Consider the following 20,578-nt stretch of genomic DNA (forward strand, 5'->3'; position numbering starts at 1 on the left):
AACAAGTTTTTGCACATGCTTGCAACCATTCTTTTTAAATTTGAATTTGTCCCTTTATTTGTGTTGTCTGAGGAAGAATCATCAAAATTTATTTTAATGAATCCATTTAAACACTTCATTAAGGTATGGATTCATACTAAAGTTTTTCTTGGTAATAGTCCCCTTTGTGCTCGCGACTAATATTCTTTTCTTCCTCAGAATTATTTTGTGTATATGTCTCCCTCTCTTGGACCTTGAATTCTTCAAATCAAAATCGCTCTTTTGAATATATAGCAGAAAGATGCATTTGTATCTTCATCATTTTGGTATGATAAAATTTTTCAAACAATGGTCTACTGCTGCTTCTTGTTTTTTTTAGTTTGTTGCACTTATTATTTTTTGAGAATCACAAAAATATATAAATTTCAGATAGATGAGAAAGTATTTATACTCTAAGTGATTATAAAATTTGTGCACATAAGTTGTTATTATTATTATCATTATCCATATGATGCAAGGAAGCCTGAGGCTTATGCTGCACCAGGAAAAAAAAAAGTTCCCGAGTAACCCTGTGAGAGTGTGTCAAAAGTAGAAGGCAATCGCCAAGAAAGAGAAGAATGATGATATCCAGCTCAGGACCCTGGGTGTGCCAAGCCCATAATCACCAGATGTGAGCCCCCAGGGTTAGATAACTTGCTAAGCAAAAATGAAATGTCACTGCAGTAAGTGTTGTGGTTATAAAATATCCACCCCTCCCTTCTGTGTCAATGTACATCATTGCACAAAACAGCAGATTGAAAGATGGGTAAATTTTTATTTTTCCATTTGCATTAATATTGATTTCATACCAATATTAAAAATGGTAAAAGTAAAATCAAAAACAATCTAAAATATCCAGTTTTCAGTGATCAGACTGATGAATCTTTTGTCAAATATAACACATTTAAGCTTATTTTTTCCCCCCAGTATCCTTGAAGCTTCTGAAATTGATGGAGCAGAGCTTAAGTTTCAGAAAGTCGATAATGGGTTGGATGGTTGTACTTGGCTCCTGTGACTTCCAACAATTTTGGTTCCACCTTTTTAGCAGTGGTAACTTATCACAGATGCTATTTGCACTGGTAGCAGTTGTTACTTAGCTTCCCGGCCCATTCTGCCTCTGGTCTATATTAACTAATGTTATTTCATCCTTAATATATGGCTTTAGTTATCATTAACCCTTGTTAAATTGGTACAAGAAACATTGACTTCTCTTGAATCCACAGGACTGATAATTTCTTTTGTTTTTTTATTCAGTATCAACTGAATAAAAAAATGTTGTTCTTCATGTTTGTTTACATGTATTTATCACTCTCATATGTTCAGTTTTTCAGTTCCTATTCTTTTGAAAATGAATGGGCCTATCATGGCTGAATATTAGCACACATAATTCTAAAGACAGGTCAAGGTCATTTATTAGCATCTTTCTCTCTTGTTTTGTATATGTTTCACTCACATAATTTGTGGTACTGACTGCTTATGTAAGCGATGTATTTCTTAGACCAGTAGTTTTTTAAAAAGGGATTAAAATAGCAGTTGAATGATGTTGATTTGTAGAAATTCTCTTGACTGTAGCAACACATCTTGTCAGAAATGTAAATTTTTGAGTTGTCGCTTTTCTTGTAGGTGGGTAACATGAATAAGTGATTGATGTTTTAGTGAACTTCCTTAATATGGTGTTTGTAGGTGCTGTTAACAATACTTGTCAGTTAAAGATTTTATAAGCAAACTTAATGAAATGTAATTAAAACAAAATCTTATGAAAAAAAATTTTAAATTGTTCTCCTCTGTCCTTTCTCAATAAAAGATGTACGGCTGAATTTAGTTTTGTTATTTTGTCACTGCTTAATTAACAACTATCACAGTTTCAAGAAACAAACTGTTTGTTCCTTATGGTAGTCAATTCCTATTTTTTCCCTTCATATTGAGTGACTGGTTGTAATATGAGCAAAGGTTATATTTCTGTTATAATTACATTCAGGGCTAGTTTTGCAGGATGGAAAAAAAAAACCCTGGAATAAGTTAGGTGAAAATCCTATGCCTATGTATGAGATTGGATAAATAACAAGGTTATTATTTACATTGCACATAATTAATCCATTAAATTTTCATTTGCACTTTATTATATATATTTTTTGTTGTCATTTTGTTGTATAATCTTTCTCCATGAAGCATATGATGTATATGTATTGTACATCACATTCTGCAATCTCTGTTGCGCCCTACAACACAGCCTTTTGGTAATGGTTTAAGTACTTGTGTTTGTGTGAATCAATGTAGTCACATTACAAAGGTAATCATGAAAGTATCAAGAATAATCTTTTGCAAAATATTCTTGCCCTCTGGGAATATTCTCTACTTGCATCACAATTCATGACACTTGACACTAGTCATCCATTTGTGTACAAAAAGTTTAATAATATATCCATTGCTTGCTTGTCAAATCAGACAAACTACAACAAAATTTAAGTTTCGTTGTAGTTTTATTTGGCAAGCAGTGGTTATGTTATTATATAATTTGTTAAATTTGACAAAAACTGACCACTTGGATGTGAGGTTTTTTGTTTTGTTTTTATAGTTTTATGAGTGCATATGTAATCTATATGAATTGAGGAAACTATTTTTTTTTTTTTTAGTTAATTTTGTGTAGTATGCAGTTGTGTAATTAGTTCTTGTTTATTAGCTGTGGTGATTGGCTTGAAAATGCATGGCACAAATCTCCTTAATGTTGTTTATTTATTTGGTGTAAGTGTTCATTTACTTATTAAATATTAATTATAACTGAAATGTTTTTCTTTTCCATGACTATAAAATCCAATAAGAAGTGTAAAGCTGTATTTAAAATGCATTACAACTATCAAAACTCTCTCTGTCTTGAGTTAAAGGCCACATTGCTTTGGGCAACTTATGGAATGAAACCTTGTTGAGAGAAAGCAAGGGCGTTCATGTGGAGCAAGGTGACAGAGCTAAGGACAGAATTAATGGGGATACTCTCAGAATGCAGTCATTTTTGTGCATGTGTAAATTGTGTTACAATTAGCAAGGGCAAATGATACAAGAAAGCAAGCTTATATAGCATCAGCCAAAAAAAAAAAAAACACCCTTCTAATTTCATCCATCCACTCGCTCCAAATGTTTGTCTAGTTCTGCTTTAAATCTGTTTAAGCTATCAACTTCTACAATGACAGATAGAAGTTTGTTTTAGCAGTCAACCACCCGCTGGCTAAAAGCAAACTTCTGCACATCTATCCTACAACTGTCTTTCCTCAATTTGAATTTATACCTTCTCAGGCGATTATTCTGAGCAAGAAGAAGAATCCCATGAGAATTGAGCATGCTCAAACCATTCAAGGCTTTATAGACCTCAATCAGATCACCTCGCAGGTGCCTAGTCTCCAGACACTGTAATTTGCAAAACTTAAGCCTTTCTTCGTAAGAGCAACCTTTTGTTCCATTCACTGATCTTGTTGCCCTTCTCTGTACTCGTTCCAACGACTCTACATCCTACTTAAAATGAGGCCTCCCAACCTGTATACAGTACTCAAGGTGTGGCCTGACCATTGCCTTATACAAGAGGATAATCACCTCCTTATCCCTGCTAGAAAAATTCCTGTATTGACAAGACACCATGAGCTACTCTTGCAGACCATCTGCACTGCTCAGAAAACTTCATATCTGCCTGCCCAATTACCCCCAGGTCCTTTTCACTCTCTACCACTGTCAGTGTAGTACCACACAGTTGATATGTTACACTGGGGTTACTGCTTCCATATGCAGTACTTTACATTTGTCAATGTTAAACTTCAGTTGCCAACTCTCAGTCCATTTGCTCAACTTTTCTAGATCCTGTTGCAACAGCATAGTCATTAGTGTCATTAATAACCCTGCTGACCTTTGTTTTGTCTTGGACATTAAGCCTGATATACAATCATCAATACCATTAATGAATACAGAAAACAATAGACCCAACACTGAACCCTGAGGGACTCCACTAATAAAATTAGTCCACGAAGAGCAATGATTACCACTGTCTTCTCCCACTCAACCATCCCTTTATCCATAGCAGCAATATACCTCCAATGCTACACTGCTCCAATTTGTGCAGCAGTCTTCCATGTGCAACAGTATCAAAAGTCTTTCTAAGATCCAAATTATGATATCAAAATTATTCTTTGCATCCAGTTCCTTTGTGACTACATCATAGTATCCAATCAAATTGGTCAGACAAGACTTCCTCTTAACAAACACCATGCTGTGTCCGAGCTATAACTGAAGTCTTGTCTAGATGATTCTGCAGTGCTTCTTTAACCAGTGCTTCCATTAATTTCCCTGGAACAGAAGTTAAACTAACAGGTCTGTAATTACCTGTGTCTCCCATTGATCCTCCTTTGTGGATTGGGGTCACATTTGCACATTTCCAGTCCATGGGTACCTCCCCTGAGTCCAAGGAAGCTCTCATAATTATGGCTACAGGTTTGCTTACTTCCTTTGCTGCCTCCTTTAATATAACTGGATAGATTCCATCCACCCCAGGTGCTTTCTTATGTTTATCTTCAATAATTTCTTCTCCATTTTACTCTCAGTTATTACAAGATTATCTAGCTTACTGCCAGAGTTTAATACACCTCTGGCATTTCCCTTCCTGAATAACTCCTCATGTGTGAATGTAGATGCAAAATATTCATTTAGTTTGTTAGCTACCTGAGCAGGATCATCAACGGTTGAACCATCCATATCAAGTGGACCAATCTGATTCATCTCCTTCTTTCTAGAGTTTACACAAAGTAAAGAACTCTGCTGTTTTTCTTTGCATCCTTTGCCAAAGATTTCTCGTAATCTGCCTTTGCCTGCCTAACCACCTTTGTGACTTGGTTACAGACCAGCTTATATTTATCATAGGCTTTGTCAAATTTATATATATCCCATGCATTTTTCTTCTATACCACTTATATAATTAGTTCATCTGACATCCATTTAGGCCTAAATCTTGAACAATATATCTTAATTGGTATGAAAAGCCTAGTAGCTTCCAAGATTAATTTTTTGAATGCTTCCCATTTTGAATTTGCTGTTAGTAACATCATCAGTTGGTCCTGCCTAGGGCTTACAATACCAGTCAAAATCTTAATGCCGGTATTTCAGTAATTTCAATTTATGAAACCGGTATTCCAAAAACAAACGTTTTTCTTAATAAATTTTGATGACAATTAGGTGCAATAAAGTAAGGAAAAAACATGTACTATAATTACTCGAATTCATGTTTTAAACAAACTTTTATTGCGATAATAAATCATTCTGAAAAAAAATCGTTAAAATACAGTTATTCTAAAAACAAAGAAATACATTTTGTTACTGCAAAGTTTAGTTATGTTTAAGAATCCACAATACCTCTCCAAATAAAGTGCACTCTTAAGAAACATAAGCAATCAATACTATGATCGTTTAAAATGGATCTAATTTTGGTACCTACAGTATTTGATTAGTGGCTGAAAATGCCCTTTCAGATTCTATTCTGGTATTATTGTACTGATATAATCGAAGACGATCTCAGTCCATATTTTCTAGGCTTTGAACTTTTTTTACAAAAATAGTTAAAAGTATTTCATTAATTTCTGACTCAAGTTCATCTTTTAAAATCTCATTGGAGTCAGGCAATTTCTTATTTTGGAAAGAATTTGTGGAACACTGATGTTCCGATCCACGTTGGTCTTCCATGGTTGAATTATGTTCATCATTTTCTGAAGGAGAAAGACGTTTTATTATGCAAAGCATAATTTTCACTATAGTATCTTTACTGAGTCTGGGAGAGAGCAAAGAGTGAGAATAAAGAAGAGAGCAGTTAAGGAATTCTTCACATATACAAAGAACAGAAGGACAAATCGGATTGGAGCCTTATGTAATAGACGTGGGATGTATTAGATACCATAGCTGAAGTTGCAGATGAGCTCAACAGTTACTTTGAATCGATATTTACATATGCAGGATGCGGAATGGTCAGGGATATGCGGTGGTCATTCCCTGACCTTTCCGCATCCTCCATATTTGGTGGTCACGGGCTTGAACCCCGGTCTAATCAAGAAGCGTGTGCTATGCACTGCTGCTCCTGGCTACAGAGGTGCTAAGGCTAGTTATGAGAGCATCACTGGCCTTGGGAGAGATTCCGTTAGATTGGTGTAAATTGGAACATAAAGGTGGTTCTAGGAGTGTCACTGGAAATTACCGACTGGCCAGTGTAACTTCAGTAGTAGGGAAAATCATGGAGGCAATGATCAAGGGTGGAATTCAGGATCATTTAGATGGAAATGTAATTCTGTAGCATACACAGTATGGTTTTGTAAAGTGAAAATCGTGTTTAACAAATCTGGTTAGGCATTTTGACAGGTCACTCATGAGCTGGATTTAGGGAATAATTTCGACATTGTTTATTTGGATTTCAGAAAAGCATTTGACTCAGTTCCACATGAGTGGTTACTTTATAAGTTGGAGCAGGTTTGAATCATAGGGAAAATCCTTAGCTGGATAGCACGATGGCTTGAGGGCACCAGGCAGAGGGTTGCGATAAATGGTTATTCCTCAGATTGGGTTAATGTAAGAAGTGGGGTTCCCCAAGGATCGGTATTGGGACCACTGTTGTTTTTGATTATCTTAAATGACATCTATGAAGGGATGGAGGATGTGAGGTCTAAACTTGCAGATGATGTAAAGATCAGTAGCGTAGTTAATGATCACCGCCAAGCAGAGCTTCTTCAGAGTAACCTAGATAGACTTCTGGGATGTTCAGAAAAGTGGCAGCTATGCTTTAATTCATCAAAATGCAAAGTCTTACACCTGGGGAACAGCAACCCCAAAATAACTTATACACTTGGTGGAGTTGAACTAAAGTCAGTAGTGGAGGAACGGCACTCGGGAGTTACGATACAGTCAGACATGAAGTTGTCCGAGAATTGTGGACAGGTTGCAATGTTGCATGGTGTCCTATCGACAATTTATTGAACATTTGCTAGTAGAGATAATGATGTCATAATCACATAAAGGTGATTTTATAACCTTTATGTGATTAAATTATAAACAATTTTTTTAAAAGTTAGTACTGAAAAACCAGTATTTTTTTGTATCAATACCGGAAAGAAATGACTGGGATCTCGGTATTGTAAGCCCTAGTCCCACCGTATAGAATTTAAATACTGTTGTTGTTATTTTTGGTTTTTAGAAGCATTAGCAACTAAGGCCATATTGCTCGGGGGATATGCGGTGGTCATTCCCTGACCTTTCCGCATCCTTTGTATTTGGTGTTCACGGGCTCGAACCCCGGTCTAATCAAGAAGTGTTTGCTACTCACTGCCGCTCCTTCCCACCTGGCTACGGAGGCGCCTTTAAATACTGTCTCAGAGCACCGTAGTCACCTTTACAAAGGCAAAAACCCTTCCCTTTACCCCTGATGGTAGTTACCTCTTTGAGTAAATCCCACTTCAGCACACTGTGATCACTGCAACATAGTGGTTCCTTTATCTGCAGATTCTTAATGCATGAAGAATCACTACTGATAATCAGATAAAGAGTATTACTCCCTCTAGTTGCCTCCCAAACATGCTGTTGTAGAAAACAATCATCCAATAAATCCACAAAAGCCTTGCTAGTGTGCGAGTGACCAACCCACAAGTTCCAGTCAATATCTGGTAAATTAAAATCTCCCATTATAAGACACTCTGATTTACTGGCCCACTGTATTTCTCTGCACAATTGCTCATTATACTCATCAGATTCATTAGGTCTATAACACACCTCTCATTTTTCCTTTCCTTGTGCTTATGTCACACCAAACAGACTCAACATTGCATTGTCCACCAACATCAATTGGATGCACTTCCTTAGATTTTGTGTGTTTCTTAACTAACAGCATAACCCCTCCTCCCTTCCTGTCCTGTCTATCCTTTCTGTACACATTGTACTCCCCAAATTCCAATTCTGCATTGCTTATGTCTCTGTGACACCATGTCTCTCATATCCAAACAATATCTGCCTTTGATGTCTTGACCAGCACTTCAAGCTCATCAAATATCAAATTTGTTTGTAGCGTTATAGATTTGAGTACAGAATTGTAGGTGCCCTTGTCATGTGGATAGTCATTCTAGTAATTTTCTATGACAAAATGTCACATTGTGTATGCATGCATCAACTGGCTGATTTAATACCGAAATCTGTAGTATATTTCCTGCAGTTCGTACTTACTTTTTGTCAGTAAAATAGTCACTAATATATAAATGCTTTTTTTTTTTTTTAATGAAAAAATGTTCTGACCATTCTGCTGGTACCAAGTAAGCAATTTTATTTATCAGTAAATTTACTTGATACACTTTGCTCATCATGTAAATTCCTCACAAAGCAATTTAACTTATGAGCACTTGCTGATTTGGGTCATTCCTAGGCATTTTGAGAGTGATAAATGCGAGGTTTGTTTTGACAAGATTTGATATCCATGATAGTGAACTGTTGGATATTGTAGCTGGACAGACCAATATTGATGTATACATATATTTGTGTGCTAGTGACATATGCATGTCACCCTAAAGTTTAATTAATTTTTACTTGAATGCTCTATGACTTTGTTTGGATTATGTGATATTTTACTTGCATGATAAATATTATGTCATTCTTTATCCTTGAGATTGCAACTAACAAAAGATTTGGAAGCCAACCCTTAAGGGTTAAAGGCGACCCAAATAATTGATGAACCTGTGTGCTTTGGTACAGCCAAAGTTGGGTAAGTGCAGTGCTGTGCTGGCTTGCACGAGCCAATTGTTAAATTTTCAAGAATTTTGCAAGCTGGTTGTTAAACTGACAATGGCTATAAACTGTAGAGCAGCACACAATGGCTAGTGACATTTGGGCTATAAGCTTGCATATGATGACATGGAAATCCAGTAGCTACTAAGTTGTTAGAAAATATTCATAAAATCGTCATTTAGCACTGTATAAATCATCGATTGCAATTATCACTTGACAATGCAATATCTGAAATAAACAAGTTAATTATTTAAATATTTTTAGATGAAATGTATTCTCTTTATCACGAATCTAATAAAAATCAAACCGAGCTAGAGACTGTATACCTAAAGAAATTGAAATTATTAAGATTGGTTAAGTACATGCCACCCATCAAGAACCATGATGAGTGGCATGCAGTTTACGAGCTGCTGTTGCTGTTTGGTGCATATATCCTCCGATATATATGAATTTTTCAAGTTCTTATTCTGGTCTGGCAAAAAGATTAGCTAACATTAATTTTTTGCAAGATAATAATAGACATTCTTGATGAATTTTCGCTTCTTTCAACTGCACTTCAATCATGGTCAAGTAACGTTCAGAAAGTGCAAAAATTAATCAAATGCATAATAAGAGTTTTGGAAAATACGAATATCAAGTTGAATATCAGATTAGATATTCTGATAAGTTTAAAGATATTCCATTTATAAAAATAATAAATTTGATGCTTTTCCTAGTAATAAGTTAATAGAAAATATAATTAAACACATGAATTTGTCTTTTATCAGACAGAAATTATGATGAAAACATTTAAAATTATTTCTATTTATTAGAATCATCTACTTGACCTTATCAAAAATCTAACTTAATCATGGATAGCTGGTGAAAAAAAAGTGTACCATTTGAGTGAAATTTTAAAATATGAAATTGATTTGAATGATTTTTGGAATTTTGTATGGTGAATAAATTTTATATGGCCCATCCGGAAAGTGAATTAAAACAGCATTTTATAGAGTCTTGCCACTGCATGTGCAGTTAAGGAAGCATTGAGCTTGAATGTATCAAATGTGCACACGTAGCCCACTACAGTCATATGTACACTAAATATAATTATGTACATATCAACCTTTTCATGTTGTGAAATTTAATTTTGATATAACATGTTCATTGTGTTGAATTAAAAAAATCATTCTTAAAAATGTTCTGAAAGAGGAAAGTTGATTTGGAGTGTCATGTTTTTAATCAGAGGTGCATTGAAGACTATTTCTTTGAGTATGACGAAAAAGCAACGTGTTTGGTGTGTTAGGAGACTGTCAGTTTTTAAAGAATATAATATAAAATGACACTGTGATTCCGAGCATAAATTTTATGATCAATATATAAAGGAGTGTTGCAAAAAGAAAAGTGTTCAAAGTTACAAAACGAATTAAGAAAACAACAAAACACACTGAAAATATATCAGTCCAGAAATTTATCTGTTGTAAGTGCCAGTTATCAAGTTGCACATTTGATCGCTTTTAAAAGTAAACCTTTCAGCGATGGTGCCTTTGTTAAAAGTTGTGGAAGAAAATTGTCTGGAGAAACGAACAATGATACAATACATTAGTTTGTCTCAACAAACAGTTATGTGAAGAGTAGAAGATATTGGAAAGAATTTGTTTGAACAACTTTTGGAAAACATAAAACAAATGAAACATTTAGTGTGGCACTGGTACTGATGTAAATGACACAGCCCAACTCATTATCTTCATATGTGGAATTAATGATAATTTTGTACTAGTTGAAGATTTAGTCGATCTACAGAGTATGCACAGAATAACTACAGGTGAAAATCTTTTTGAAAATTTTTGCAACTCTTGAGAAGTTAGGATTAAATATTAAAAATCTAGTAGGAGTCACAACTGACAGTGCAAAAAATATGATTGGTATAAACATTGGGCTTATGGGTAGAAAATCTAAGAAAATGACAGATATTGGATCTGGACATCCTATTGGAATTCACTGCATTGTGCATCAGGAAGCTCTCTGTGAGAAAGTATTGGATCTTCAACATCTTCTGAATGTGGTTATTTAAACTGTAAATTTTATAAGATCACATGGCCTTAATCACCATATGTTTCAACAGTTTCTTTCAGAAATTGAAGCTGAATACGAAGATGTAATTTTATACAGTGCAGTGAGATGGCTTAGTCATGGCAAAGTGTTATATTGTTTCTTTAAACTGCATCATGAAATTGATATTTTTATGACAGAAAAAGGGAAACTAATAAAACAACTATCAAATATGGAGTGGTTGTTTGACCTTGCAATTCTTAACAGACATTTCTAGTCATTTAAATGATCTTAATTTAAAGCTACAAGGGGAAAGGAAAATTGCTCTCTGATTTGTATATTGACATCAAATCATTTCGGATTAAGTTATCATTTAAATCCCAAATTGGGCAAGGCAATTTAGTTCACTTTGAATGTTGTACCGAGCTAAAAGAGAAATGCATATTTCCAAAGGATTTTACACTTACTTTTTCACAAGTTTGAAAGTCGATTTGCAGATATAAGATCCGATGAAAAGACATAAGCTTGTTTGAGGATCCATTTACCTCTATGGCTGAAAACTATAATCCCAGCGCAACTTGAAATTATTGATCTTCAAGCCAAAACATAGTTCAAAAATTAGTATATGGACTGCTAAAATAAACTACTTGGATTCCACAAGGCTCTCCCATCTAAGAATTTTCTGCTAATAAAAGAAAATACCATGAAAATGGCTACTTTGTTCAGATCAACCTATGTTTGCTAGCAGGTTTTTTCACATATGAAATCAAATAAATATTTAAAAAGAAACAGAATAACAAATGAGCACCTTCATTCCATATTGTTAATTGGCATCACAAATTTTCGACCAAATTTTGAACAGTTATCTAAAAATATCCAGCCTCAATCATCTCATTAAATGTTAAGTTTTGTTCAGTAAATGTTATTGTGTATTGTACTTAATAAAATTTTTGAATATTTTCAATTTTAGGTGTATCATTATGTTTATTTATTCACTTTAATATTGACAAGCACTGATCCTTTTCAGGTTGTAAATTTTCTAAAGTAAGCATTTAAAAGCAAAAGTAAGTTATTTAAAAAAAAAAAACCAACAAAGTCATATTTTTATAATTTTAATAAAATACAAAAAATAAATCACTGACATAGATTTGTTGAACATAAGTGTTTGGAATTTGCATTTTTTATATATAGCTTGGAAAAAAAAAAATAAATAAATAAAAAATAAAGTGAAAATAGAAACTTCCTTTTACATGTAACAAGATATAGAAAATAAAACACATTAATTTTTCTTGAATCACTCAGTGTGGCCCGTGGAACAAGTCTAACTTTGAATATGGTCCCTGTATGGGAAAAGGTTGGACACTACTGACGTAGAATCAAAAAAAATGTTTCAATCCCTGCAAGTATTCAAAAAGCTAAAAAGTTAGTTAGAAATATTGCAATCAGTAGTGCTGAAGCCGAAAGAGGTCTCAGTTTAATGAACATAATTTGTACAAGGTGAGAAATGGTTTGACAATAGATCGCTTAAAAGTTATAGTATGTCTATAATCCAATCATTAAATCCAATAGATCACATATTGGATTTAGTGATGATAAATTTATTGGGAAAAGAGTTAGCAGATTGGGATGCAACTCCATTTGTCAAATCATGATTGAATCACAACCATAGATTGGCTACGGATACAAGAGCTCGGCAAAAGTCAAAGAAAACATTTTGTGAAAAGCAATTGGCTATATGGAAGTTACAATAAAAAAATTAATAGTTTATTATTATTTGAAATTTTTCTATTCCAAACTGTTGTAAATCAGTAAAACTTACAATAAATATATAGATACACATCCTTGGACTTGTCTTTTTTTTAGCGTCTAGTTGTTAAAAATTTACCAGCACACCCCTGGGCAAGGACCAATGTACATGTTTGCCATAGTCATGGCTGGCACTGTCACCAAAACAAGTTGATATAAATCAGCGCTTAAGATGAGTTAAAATAAGAAAAAATAAGTCAAGATAGAAATAAGTCTGTCAGGGTTCATGGAACAAGCAAATACTTATGTATTTGCTTGTTCCATGAACGAGCAAATACATAAGTATGGGACAAGCAAATACATAAACATGGGACAAGCAAATACTTATGTATTTGCTTGTCCCATGAATACCCCCCCCCATAATCCCCAACACCTTGCTTTCCCATGTGGACCTGCAGTAGGCCTTGTAATCTCTGACATTTTGCTTTTCAGGTTGTTGCAGTTCAAGTATTACTTTCACGACTGTTATGGCTGCTGTTAATCTCTTAGGCTGTGTATTCTTCTCCCATTCCCAAAACTAAAGTTTTTTTTTTTTTTTTTTAACACTTGGCACTGTCTTGTATTTTCCATAAATTATAAAATTACAATCTACAGAAATTCAAGCCGAATGTCAGCAAGTACCTTTTGTCTCCTAAACTTCAACCACATGGGTGGTACTGAGTACTATAGGTTTTAATACCTTTTGTGGTTTTCATTAAAAAAGTGTTTGTAAATTTTTTTTTTTTTGGAAATGCAGTAATGAGCACATCCTTAAAGAATTAATGATCAGTTTATGACAATTTTTTATAAAATAATTAGTGATCATAAATTTTATCATTCAATCTTATTAAATAGTAATTCCTCAAATATCTTAGGCTTGTTTGATAAACAAGCCTGTCAGACTAGAATAAGGAGAGTTAAATTCATTATTTTACCTTAGCTCTCTGAATGACAAGGTGATTCTTGCTTGTATGTGAGTGGCAAAAGTATTATTCTGCTGCTGTGTAGGATAGAGGGTTGATGATCATGGATGGACAATTGTTTTTAGTATGGGTGTTAAAATTATGATGGGCCCAGAATTTGTAGTTTCATTGCTAATTTATGTGCCACACAGTTCATATTGTATTATCACAGTTCATATGTGTAATCTGCCACACAGTTCATATTGTATTATCATTATGCAAATATGCTTACTTGTGTAACTGATTTAAAAATATATGTTTTTACTTTGCAGCATATGCTGTTTCATGTTTATTTAATGAAGATTATGGTCTTCTCAGATTTCTTAAGAAGTCATTACCTGACCCAAAGGTATAAACAAATCTTGTATGATAATCTTATCTTCTATTAATTATACCATTAAAAGACATTAATATTAATAAACTTTTTTTAATGAAATGAATATTCATTTTATTTTTCAGTTGAGAGAAACAAGAACAAAGGTGTTACTCTTTTTTGGGGACTTCCTTGATAAATTTGGTGACCGGATCAGATCATATGTAAAAGATATTGGGGTAAGTATAAAATTAACAAAATGTGTGCTGTTGTTGTAGTTTGGTGTATTTAGCCCACACATGGCATCATATGTAATGCTTGTTTTTCATGCTCAATATGCTGAGGGATACTGACAGCAAAAAAAAATATATATATAAATAAATAAATAATAAAAATAATAATAATAAAAAAGAAAAAAAAATCAACCCCATTAGTTGTTATCTTCTATTATAGTGAAATGGGCATTCTCTTTGTCAGTGAGCAGATATTACCCATTTGCTTGCTGTAATTGGCTAAAGGATATTATCATTTTGCTAATTCCAGATTAAGGGGAATGCTGTTTTTTAATAATTTTTCAAGTTTATTCCACTTTATTATTAATTTCCTATTAATAATTTTGTTACTTCTAATTTTTAATAATGTTTCTCTTAAAAGCAGGGCATATCCCTTTTATTAGTGCCTATTTGTCTTCACAATGTCCATCCATCCATCTTTTTGTGTGTCTGCTTGTAATAAATTGACTCTCAGTGGATAGATTTTCATAAATTTTTATATTTGGTTCTTTTAGAAAGATTTGCATACCATTAAAAAAAAAATCGGACCAATAAAATCCAGCAATTGTTATATTTTTGGCTATAGTCGACTGAATGAACAGATTTTCATGAAATTTTGTCACTCTTTTTGACCGTTTTGTTGAGCCTTCACAAATTTTCTTAAAATTGGACCTTTGTAATAACAAGTGACATTGTATGTCACTTGCTGATTAAAAAGCATTGCAAAATGGAGTGAATTACAATGGGAGCCTTCACAAATTTTCTTAAAATTTTACAAATAAAAATCAGAAATTTTTTTTTTTTTTTTAAATAGATATCACGTGGCTATCTATATACCATATATTGCTGCCAAAGCCCCTATCATATCCAGGTATCATCGTAACGTGGGGAGGGGTGATGGCCAGATCGTTCAGTGTTTTTTTTTTTTTTTTTTGAATAGACCTAGGAACACTTATACACATGGTTAAGGGTGGGGAGGCATATGCTCCTCTGCCCCTCCCTGAATACGCCCCTTGCTGAAACAGTAGATATTATGTTTGTTGCCATGCTTTGCATTTCACATGTTGTTGATTACAGAGCATTATAAATTAGAGTGAAGTGAAAACAATTACTTTTATATGTTAGTTAATCAATTAGTAATTAATTGCTAACAAGATGATTAGTTATTTACTTTTCACTTCTATTTATTACAGAAAAAAAAAAAATATTTAAGAAATACAAGTATAAAGTGCCTGAAATGTAATGCACTGTCTTCATTAACTAACTTGTTAAATTTTTTTGTTAGACTCAAAAAAAAAAAAAAAAAAAAAAAAAAAAAAAGTAAAAAAAAACAAAACAAATTTTTTGAGTCTATTGCTAGAAGTTGTCTTGCCCTAATGAAACTACTTCTCATAAAAGAGCATGATGTTATTCATTTGTAATGTGGTGTTACTCTTCCAGTGACCATTCTGATGGCTGTTACCATCTAATTAATAGGAGGTTAGGCACCCCATCAAAATGCCTTGCAGGCACCTAACTTATGATATCCTCTAAGTATAAGTGCTTAAATTCCCAAAGTAGAGTTGGTTATGCCAATTATTCTTTCAGATTCTTTATTTTGAGTAGCAAGTTTTCCAATAAACTTTCTCACTGCTTTGCCACTTGCTTTATTTGTAAAATAAGAAAGATTTTTGTTCAGTAAATGTTTCATTTAGTAATGTAAGATTTCAAAATCAGATTTAAACATATGGCTACTTAGTGAAAAGCATTCCTTTTTTCACATATTATTAAGTGAAGAGTAAATTAAAGATGTCATTATATTTAATCTGTAAAAATAAGGGTAGTGTATTTTTAAACTTTGAATTGTATACTTAGAACTCTTTATACAACTATAATTGTGTGAAAACTAGACACAATAATATTTAATAAACAAATCCAACATAAATTGCATTATGCTAGTAGACATGATCATATCATCTCATTAAAATCTAAAATATAAAGGTCTTCGCAGGAGCTAATAATAAGTATTAACCGTACCAACTAAGATTTATCTCTGAGAAATATAAATTTGTATAACTTATGTACTAACTTCATATGGTTCGAACTAATACATACTTCGTATACTTCATGTGGTGATAATTATTAATGGTTTGAACCATTTATAATTATCACCATAAAGTGTAAATAAGCTTGAAAGTTGAAATTTAGTTCCTATTCTTATATTGAGCAGTGTGCGGCAATAGTTATCATGGTGAACCAGAGGGAGCAGATTATTAGAGGGAGATGCAACAACCAACCGGTATAAAGTTCACTATTTTAATATTGCATATGCTGGTTCTCAAAGCTGTTCTGTGTAGTATACTACTGTTATTGGATGATTGTTTTAATGCATGGTTTTTTATATTGTTTATGATTGACTGTATGAAAAAAACCACGTGGTCATTTTTTATTTCTACCGCTTAGCATTAGTTGAGGCATATGATGCAAGAAAGCAAGCTTATATAGCATCAGCCAAAAAAAAAAAAAAAACCCTTCCCATTTCACCCATCCAGTCAGCTTAAAATACAGGAATTTCAGAAAAAGCTGACCTTTTTCAAAACCCGATCGGAACTTTTCAGCTGAACACTTTCCTGAACTGCCTTGAATTTATTTAAGCTATCAACTTCCACAACAACAGATGGAAGTCTGTTCCAGCAATCAACTACCCGCTGGCTAAAGGCAAACTTCCGCATATCTATTCTATAACTGTCTTTTCTCAATTTGAATCTATTCTCCCCCTCAGGTTCTTAATCTGAGCAAGTGGATGTATCCCATCAGCATTGAGCCTGCTCAAACCATATACACATATAAGTTCAACGCCTTATACACCTCAATCAGATCAGCTTACAGGTGCCTAGATTTCAGATGCTGCAACTTGCGGAATTTAAACCTCTCTTGGTAAGAGCATCCCTTTGTTCCTCTCACCAATCTTGTTGCCCTTCTCTGTACTCATTCTAGCAACTCTACATCTTTCCTAAGGGGCCTCCGTAGCAGGTGGGAAGGAGCAGCAGTGCGTAGCACACGCTTCTTGATTAGACCGGGATTCGAGCCCGTCACCACCAAATACGGAGGATGCGGAAAGGTCAGGGAATGACCATCGCATATCCCGGAGCAATATGGCCTTAGTTGCTAATGCTCCTAAAAACAAACAAACATCTTTCCTAAAATGAGTCTTCTAGACCTGTACACAGTACTCAGGGTGGGCCTGACCATTGCCTTGTACAAGGGGATAATCATCTCCTTGTCTCTGCCAACAAAATTCCTGTATATCATCAACAAAACTCCATAACCTACTCTGGCAACCTGTTTGCACTGCTCAGAGAACTTCATATCTGACTGCACAACTACCCCCAGGTCTTCATTCTCCCCCTCCCTGAGTGTAGTACCACACAGTTGGTACATTTCTCTTGGGCTATTGCTACCCATATGCAGTACTTTGCATTTGTCAGTGTTAAACTTTAGTTGCCACTTCTCAGCCCATCTACCTAACTTTTCTAGATCAGTGGTTTTCAACCGTGGTGCCGGTTGAAACATGCCACATGAAATGGAAAAACTCCCATTTCATGTGGCAAAATAAAAATGTATAAAGAAAGGAATGCTGTGAGACTAAATATTTAGCCAAACAGTAAGCTAGCATATTAACTTTGTTAAAGGAAACAAGTTTGTAAATTCAGTTGACTTTATTAGTATCATGAAACAGGTAAACGAAGGATAGGATTCATTACTGGCAAGTTAAGAATTTAAGTTAGTGACCTGTTCACAAACATAGCTGTAAGTGAAGCCATTAACACAGTAAAGAAAAAGGGTGGGGCCATGGGAAGACTTTAAACATATAGCCAGATATTCTGTATAAAATCATTGAAATTTTAAAAAATGTGATGGTAATGCTGTGTTTGTCTGCTAATACCTACTTGAATAAAGCATGGATTTCATCTGTTTCTTTTTCTAGCTTTTGATTCTTATCTCATGTAATGATTATTGAATTTTTTATTTTTAGGAGACTAGCTTTTCACAGTTCTTGCGAGATTCTGTGGCTAAAAACAGAGTGGCAGCCCTGGTGGTTTTGTCTAAGGTATAGTTATTAAAAATTTTTGATGGAATGAGGCAGAATATATGTATATGCCTATTCTTAAATAAGCACACTCTTTTGAGGGATAACTTAGAGCATAAGCTGAGTTAGAAATATCTAATTAACATGAGCATCAGTTATGTCTTTTTTGTATTATGGCAACAGTGTGGCCATGTAATAAGAATGTATGTAATTCATTAAGGAAAACCTAATACAGTTGTCTTAACAAGCTGTCATTAAAGTTGTTTTAACTTTATTTTATTATTTATTTTTTTGTTGTCCTTTTTTACTTATGTTAACGGCTGTTTTACAATGTTACCTTTCAACCTGACAGTGAGTCCGGTTATTCTATCATGGTTGGATGCATTTAGAGAAGTTCTGGGTTTTGAACTTTACAGGATAGTCTGTAATCGTTCTTGGATTGCACTGTGTTCTAAGTGCTACACTTTTTACCATCATAATAAACCAAATGACAAAAGATATTCTTGCTACTGTTAACATACTAATATGCTAATGACCTTCTATCTCATATCACAAAACATGAACTCTATTGAATGACAACTCCCATTGGTTAGGAATGAGAGTAGCTCCGTGCGGGTGAAATTTTTATGGCTTCAGCTAATAGAAAAGTTTTCTTAAATTTTTGCTGTTTTATTGACTTAAATTGGCATATTAATTTATTTCTAGAAGCAGCTTTATATTCCTAGTTATGGTACTTAGTTTAATTTGAACTTAGATCGAGATTTTGTAGGTTATTATTTAGTATCCGTAAGGGTATCCAATCCACGTGTTGGACAAGATTTTGCAGCTCTGGCGAACGGTAAGTTTTTAATTATATTTAACTGTTTTATTGACTTAATTATTATATTAAATTATTTTCTATAAGTAGCTTATAGACCTAGTCAAGCTCCTTGGCTTATTTTCAATTTAGATAGAAGTTTTGAAAGTTTTGAACCAATGGGTTTGAGCCTGAGCGACTTAACATCAGAGATCTATCTCTCAACGATTGAGCATATACATTTGACACCTTTTTGACCCCGTATCACATACTATGGGAGGTATTTAGATGATGTGCTAGTTATTACTGATAGTAGTACTATCCAAGACATTTTACATTTGTTTAATAATATTCATTCTAGACTCAAATTTACATTGGAAAGGGAGGATACGGATACAAAGTCATTAAACTTTCTAAATTTCACGCTTACCCGGGACTCGAATAAAATCCAATTTAGCATCTATCGAAAACCTACAAACACCAGTATGCTTCTACATTATAATAGCTATCACCTGTTCACCTACAAAAGATCGATTATCTTTAATCAATTTCTAAATGCCTATAAATATTCAACGATGGAATCTGCTTTGGACTCAGAAATACAAATATTAACTAGCAGGTCCCTAAACAGGGGTTATTCCATTGCCACAATAAACCGAATTAGGGTACAGGCTAAGGATAGGATACAAAATACTACACCAACCAACAATAGTAATATCAAAAAATACTTTATTTCTGTCCCATATGTTGAACAGTGGCACAAACAACTTAATAGATTCTTTAAAGATACAGAGTTTAAAATTGTGGCCAGGCTAATATGGAAGTTACACACTTTACTGAACAATCGCTCGGTTCTTTCCGCATTCGCAACACAAATTAATGATCTGGTATACAACATTTCTTGCGGTGATTGTGACTTGTCTTACCAGGGTTCGACGTGATTTTCTCTTAATATTCGTGTAAATCAACACGAAGCCTGAGTTCGTGCTTCTCGTTCAGCAGTGTCAGAATTAGCCTTTCATGCCATTAACGAAAAACATACTTTTTTATTTAACGAGGCCAAAATACTTAATGTTCAATGTAATTATACGCAACTATTAATTGCAGAAACCGTAGAAATTAAATTACACGAGAATTCTGTTAATGTTCGGCGGCCGTATTTGATCTCCGATGCGTGGACCTGCAAGCGCAAAGACAAATAATCACTATTTAAGTTTCAGGTTCAACCCTATTCGGTAATTTTCATTCCTGTGATCACGACATACGGTCAAAAAGCGTTGTCAGATTCAGGAAGGAAAATCGTTTTGAATATTTTTGTTAGATTCTTTTTAATTGTGTTAAATTGATTTTTAATTGTTTTAAATTGATTTTTAATTGTTTTAAATTGATTTGAATTGTGTTAAATTTTTAATTATTTATATTTTACTCTAATGTAAGTTGTAGATTTTTTCGTTTTAATTTCTGGAGAGTATCATATGGAAATGTTCTACAGACTATATTGAGGTAAACTCCTCTTATTATTTTACAAATATTAATATGAACGTATTGAGT

At 33.7% G+C, this 20,578-nt stretch overlaps 1 protein-coding gene across 1 annotated transcript in view; it reads left to right on the forward strand.

The window, feature by feature from the left end:
• Window positions 1-20,578, forward strand: part of LOC150083024 (DNA-dependent protein kinase catalytic subunit-like) — a 127,922-nt gene that overhangs the window by 1,062 nt on the left and 106,282 nt on the right. Inside the window, exons 2-4 of the mRNA XM_090378357.1 lie at window positions 13,850-13,926; window positions 14,037-14,129; window positions 18,178-18,252. Coding sequence (XP_090234483.1) covers window positions 13,850-13,926; window positions 14,037-14,129; window positions 18,178-18,252 — 245 coding nt within the window. The remainder of the gene's footprint in view (window positions 1-13,849; window positions 13,927-14,036; window positions 14,130-18,177; window positions 18,253-20,578) is intronic.

The sequence above is a fragment of the Mastigoproctus giganteus genome, chromosome 7 (genome assembly GCF_048544385.1).
Source record: "Mastigoproctus giganteus isolate SK-2022 chromosome 7, ASM4854438v1, whole genome shotgun sequence".
NCBI lineage: Eukaryota > Metazoa > Arthropoda > Arachnida > Uropygi > Thelyphonidae > Mastigoproctus > Mastigoproctus giganteus.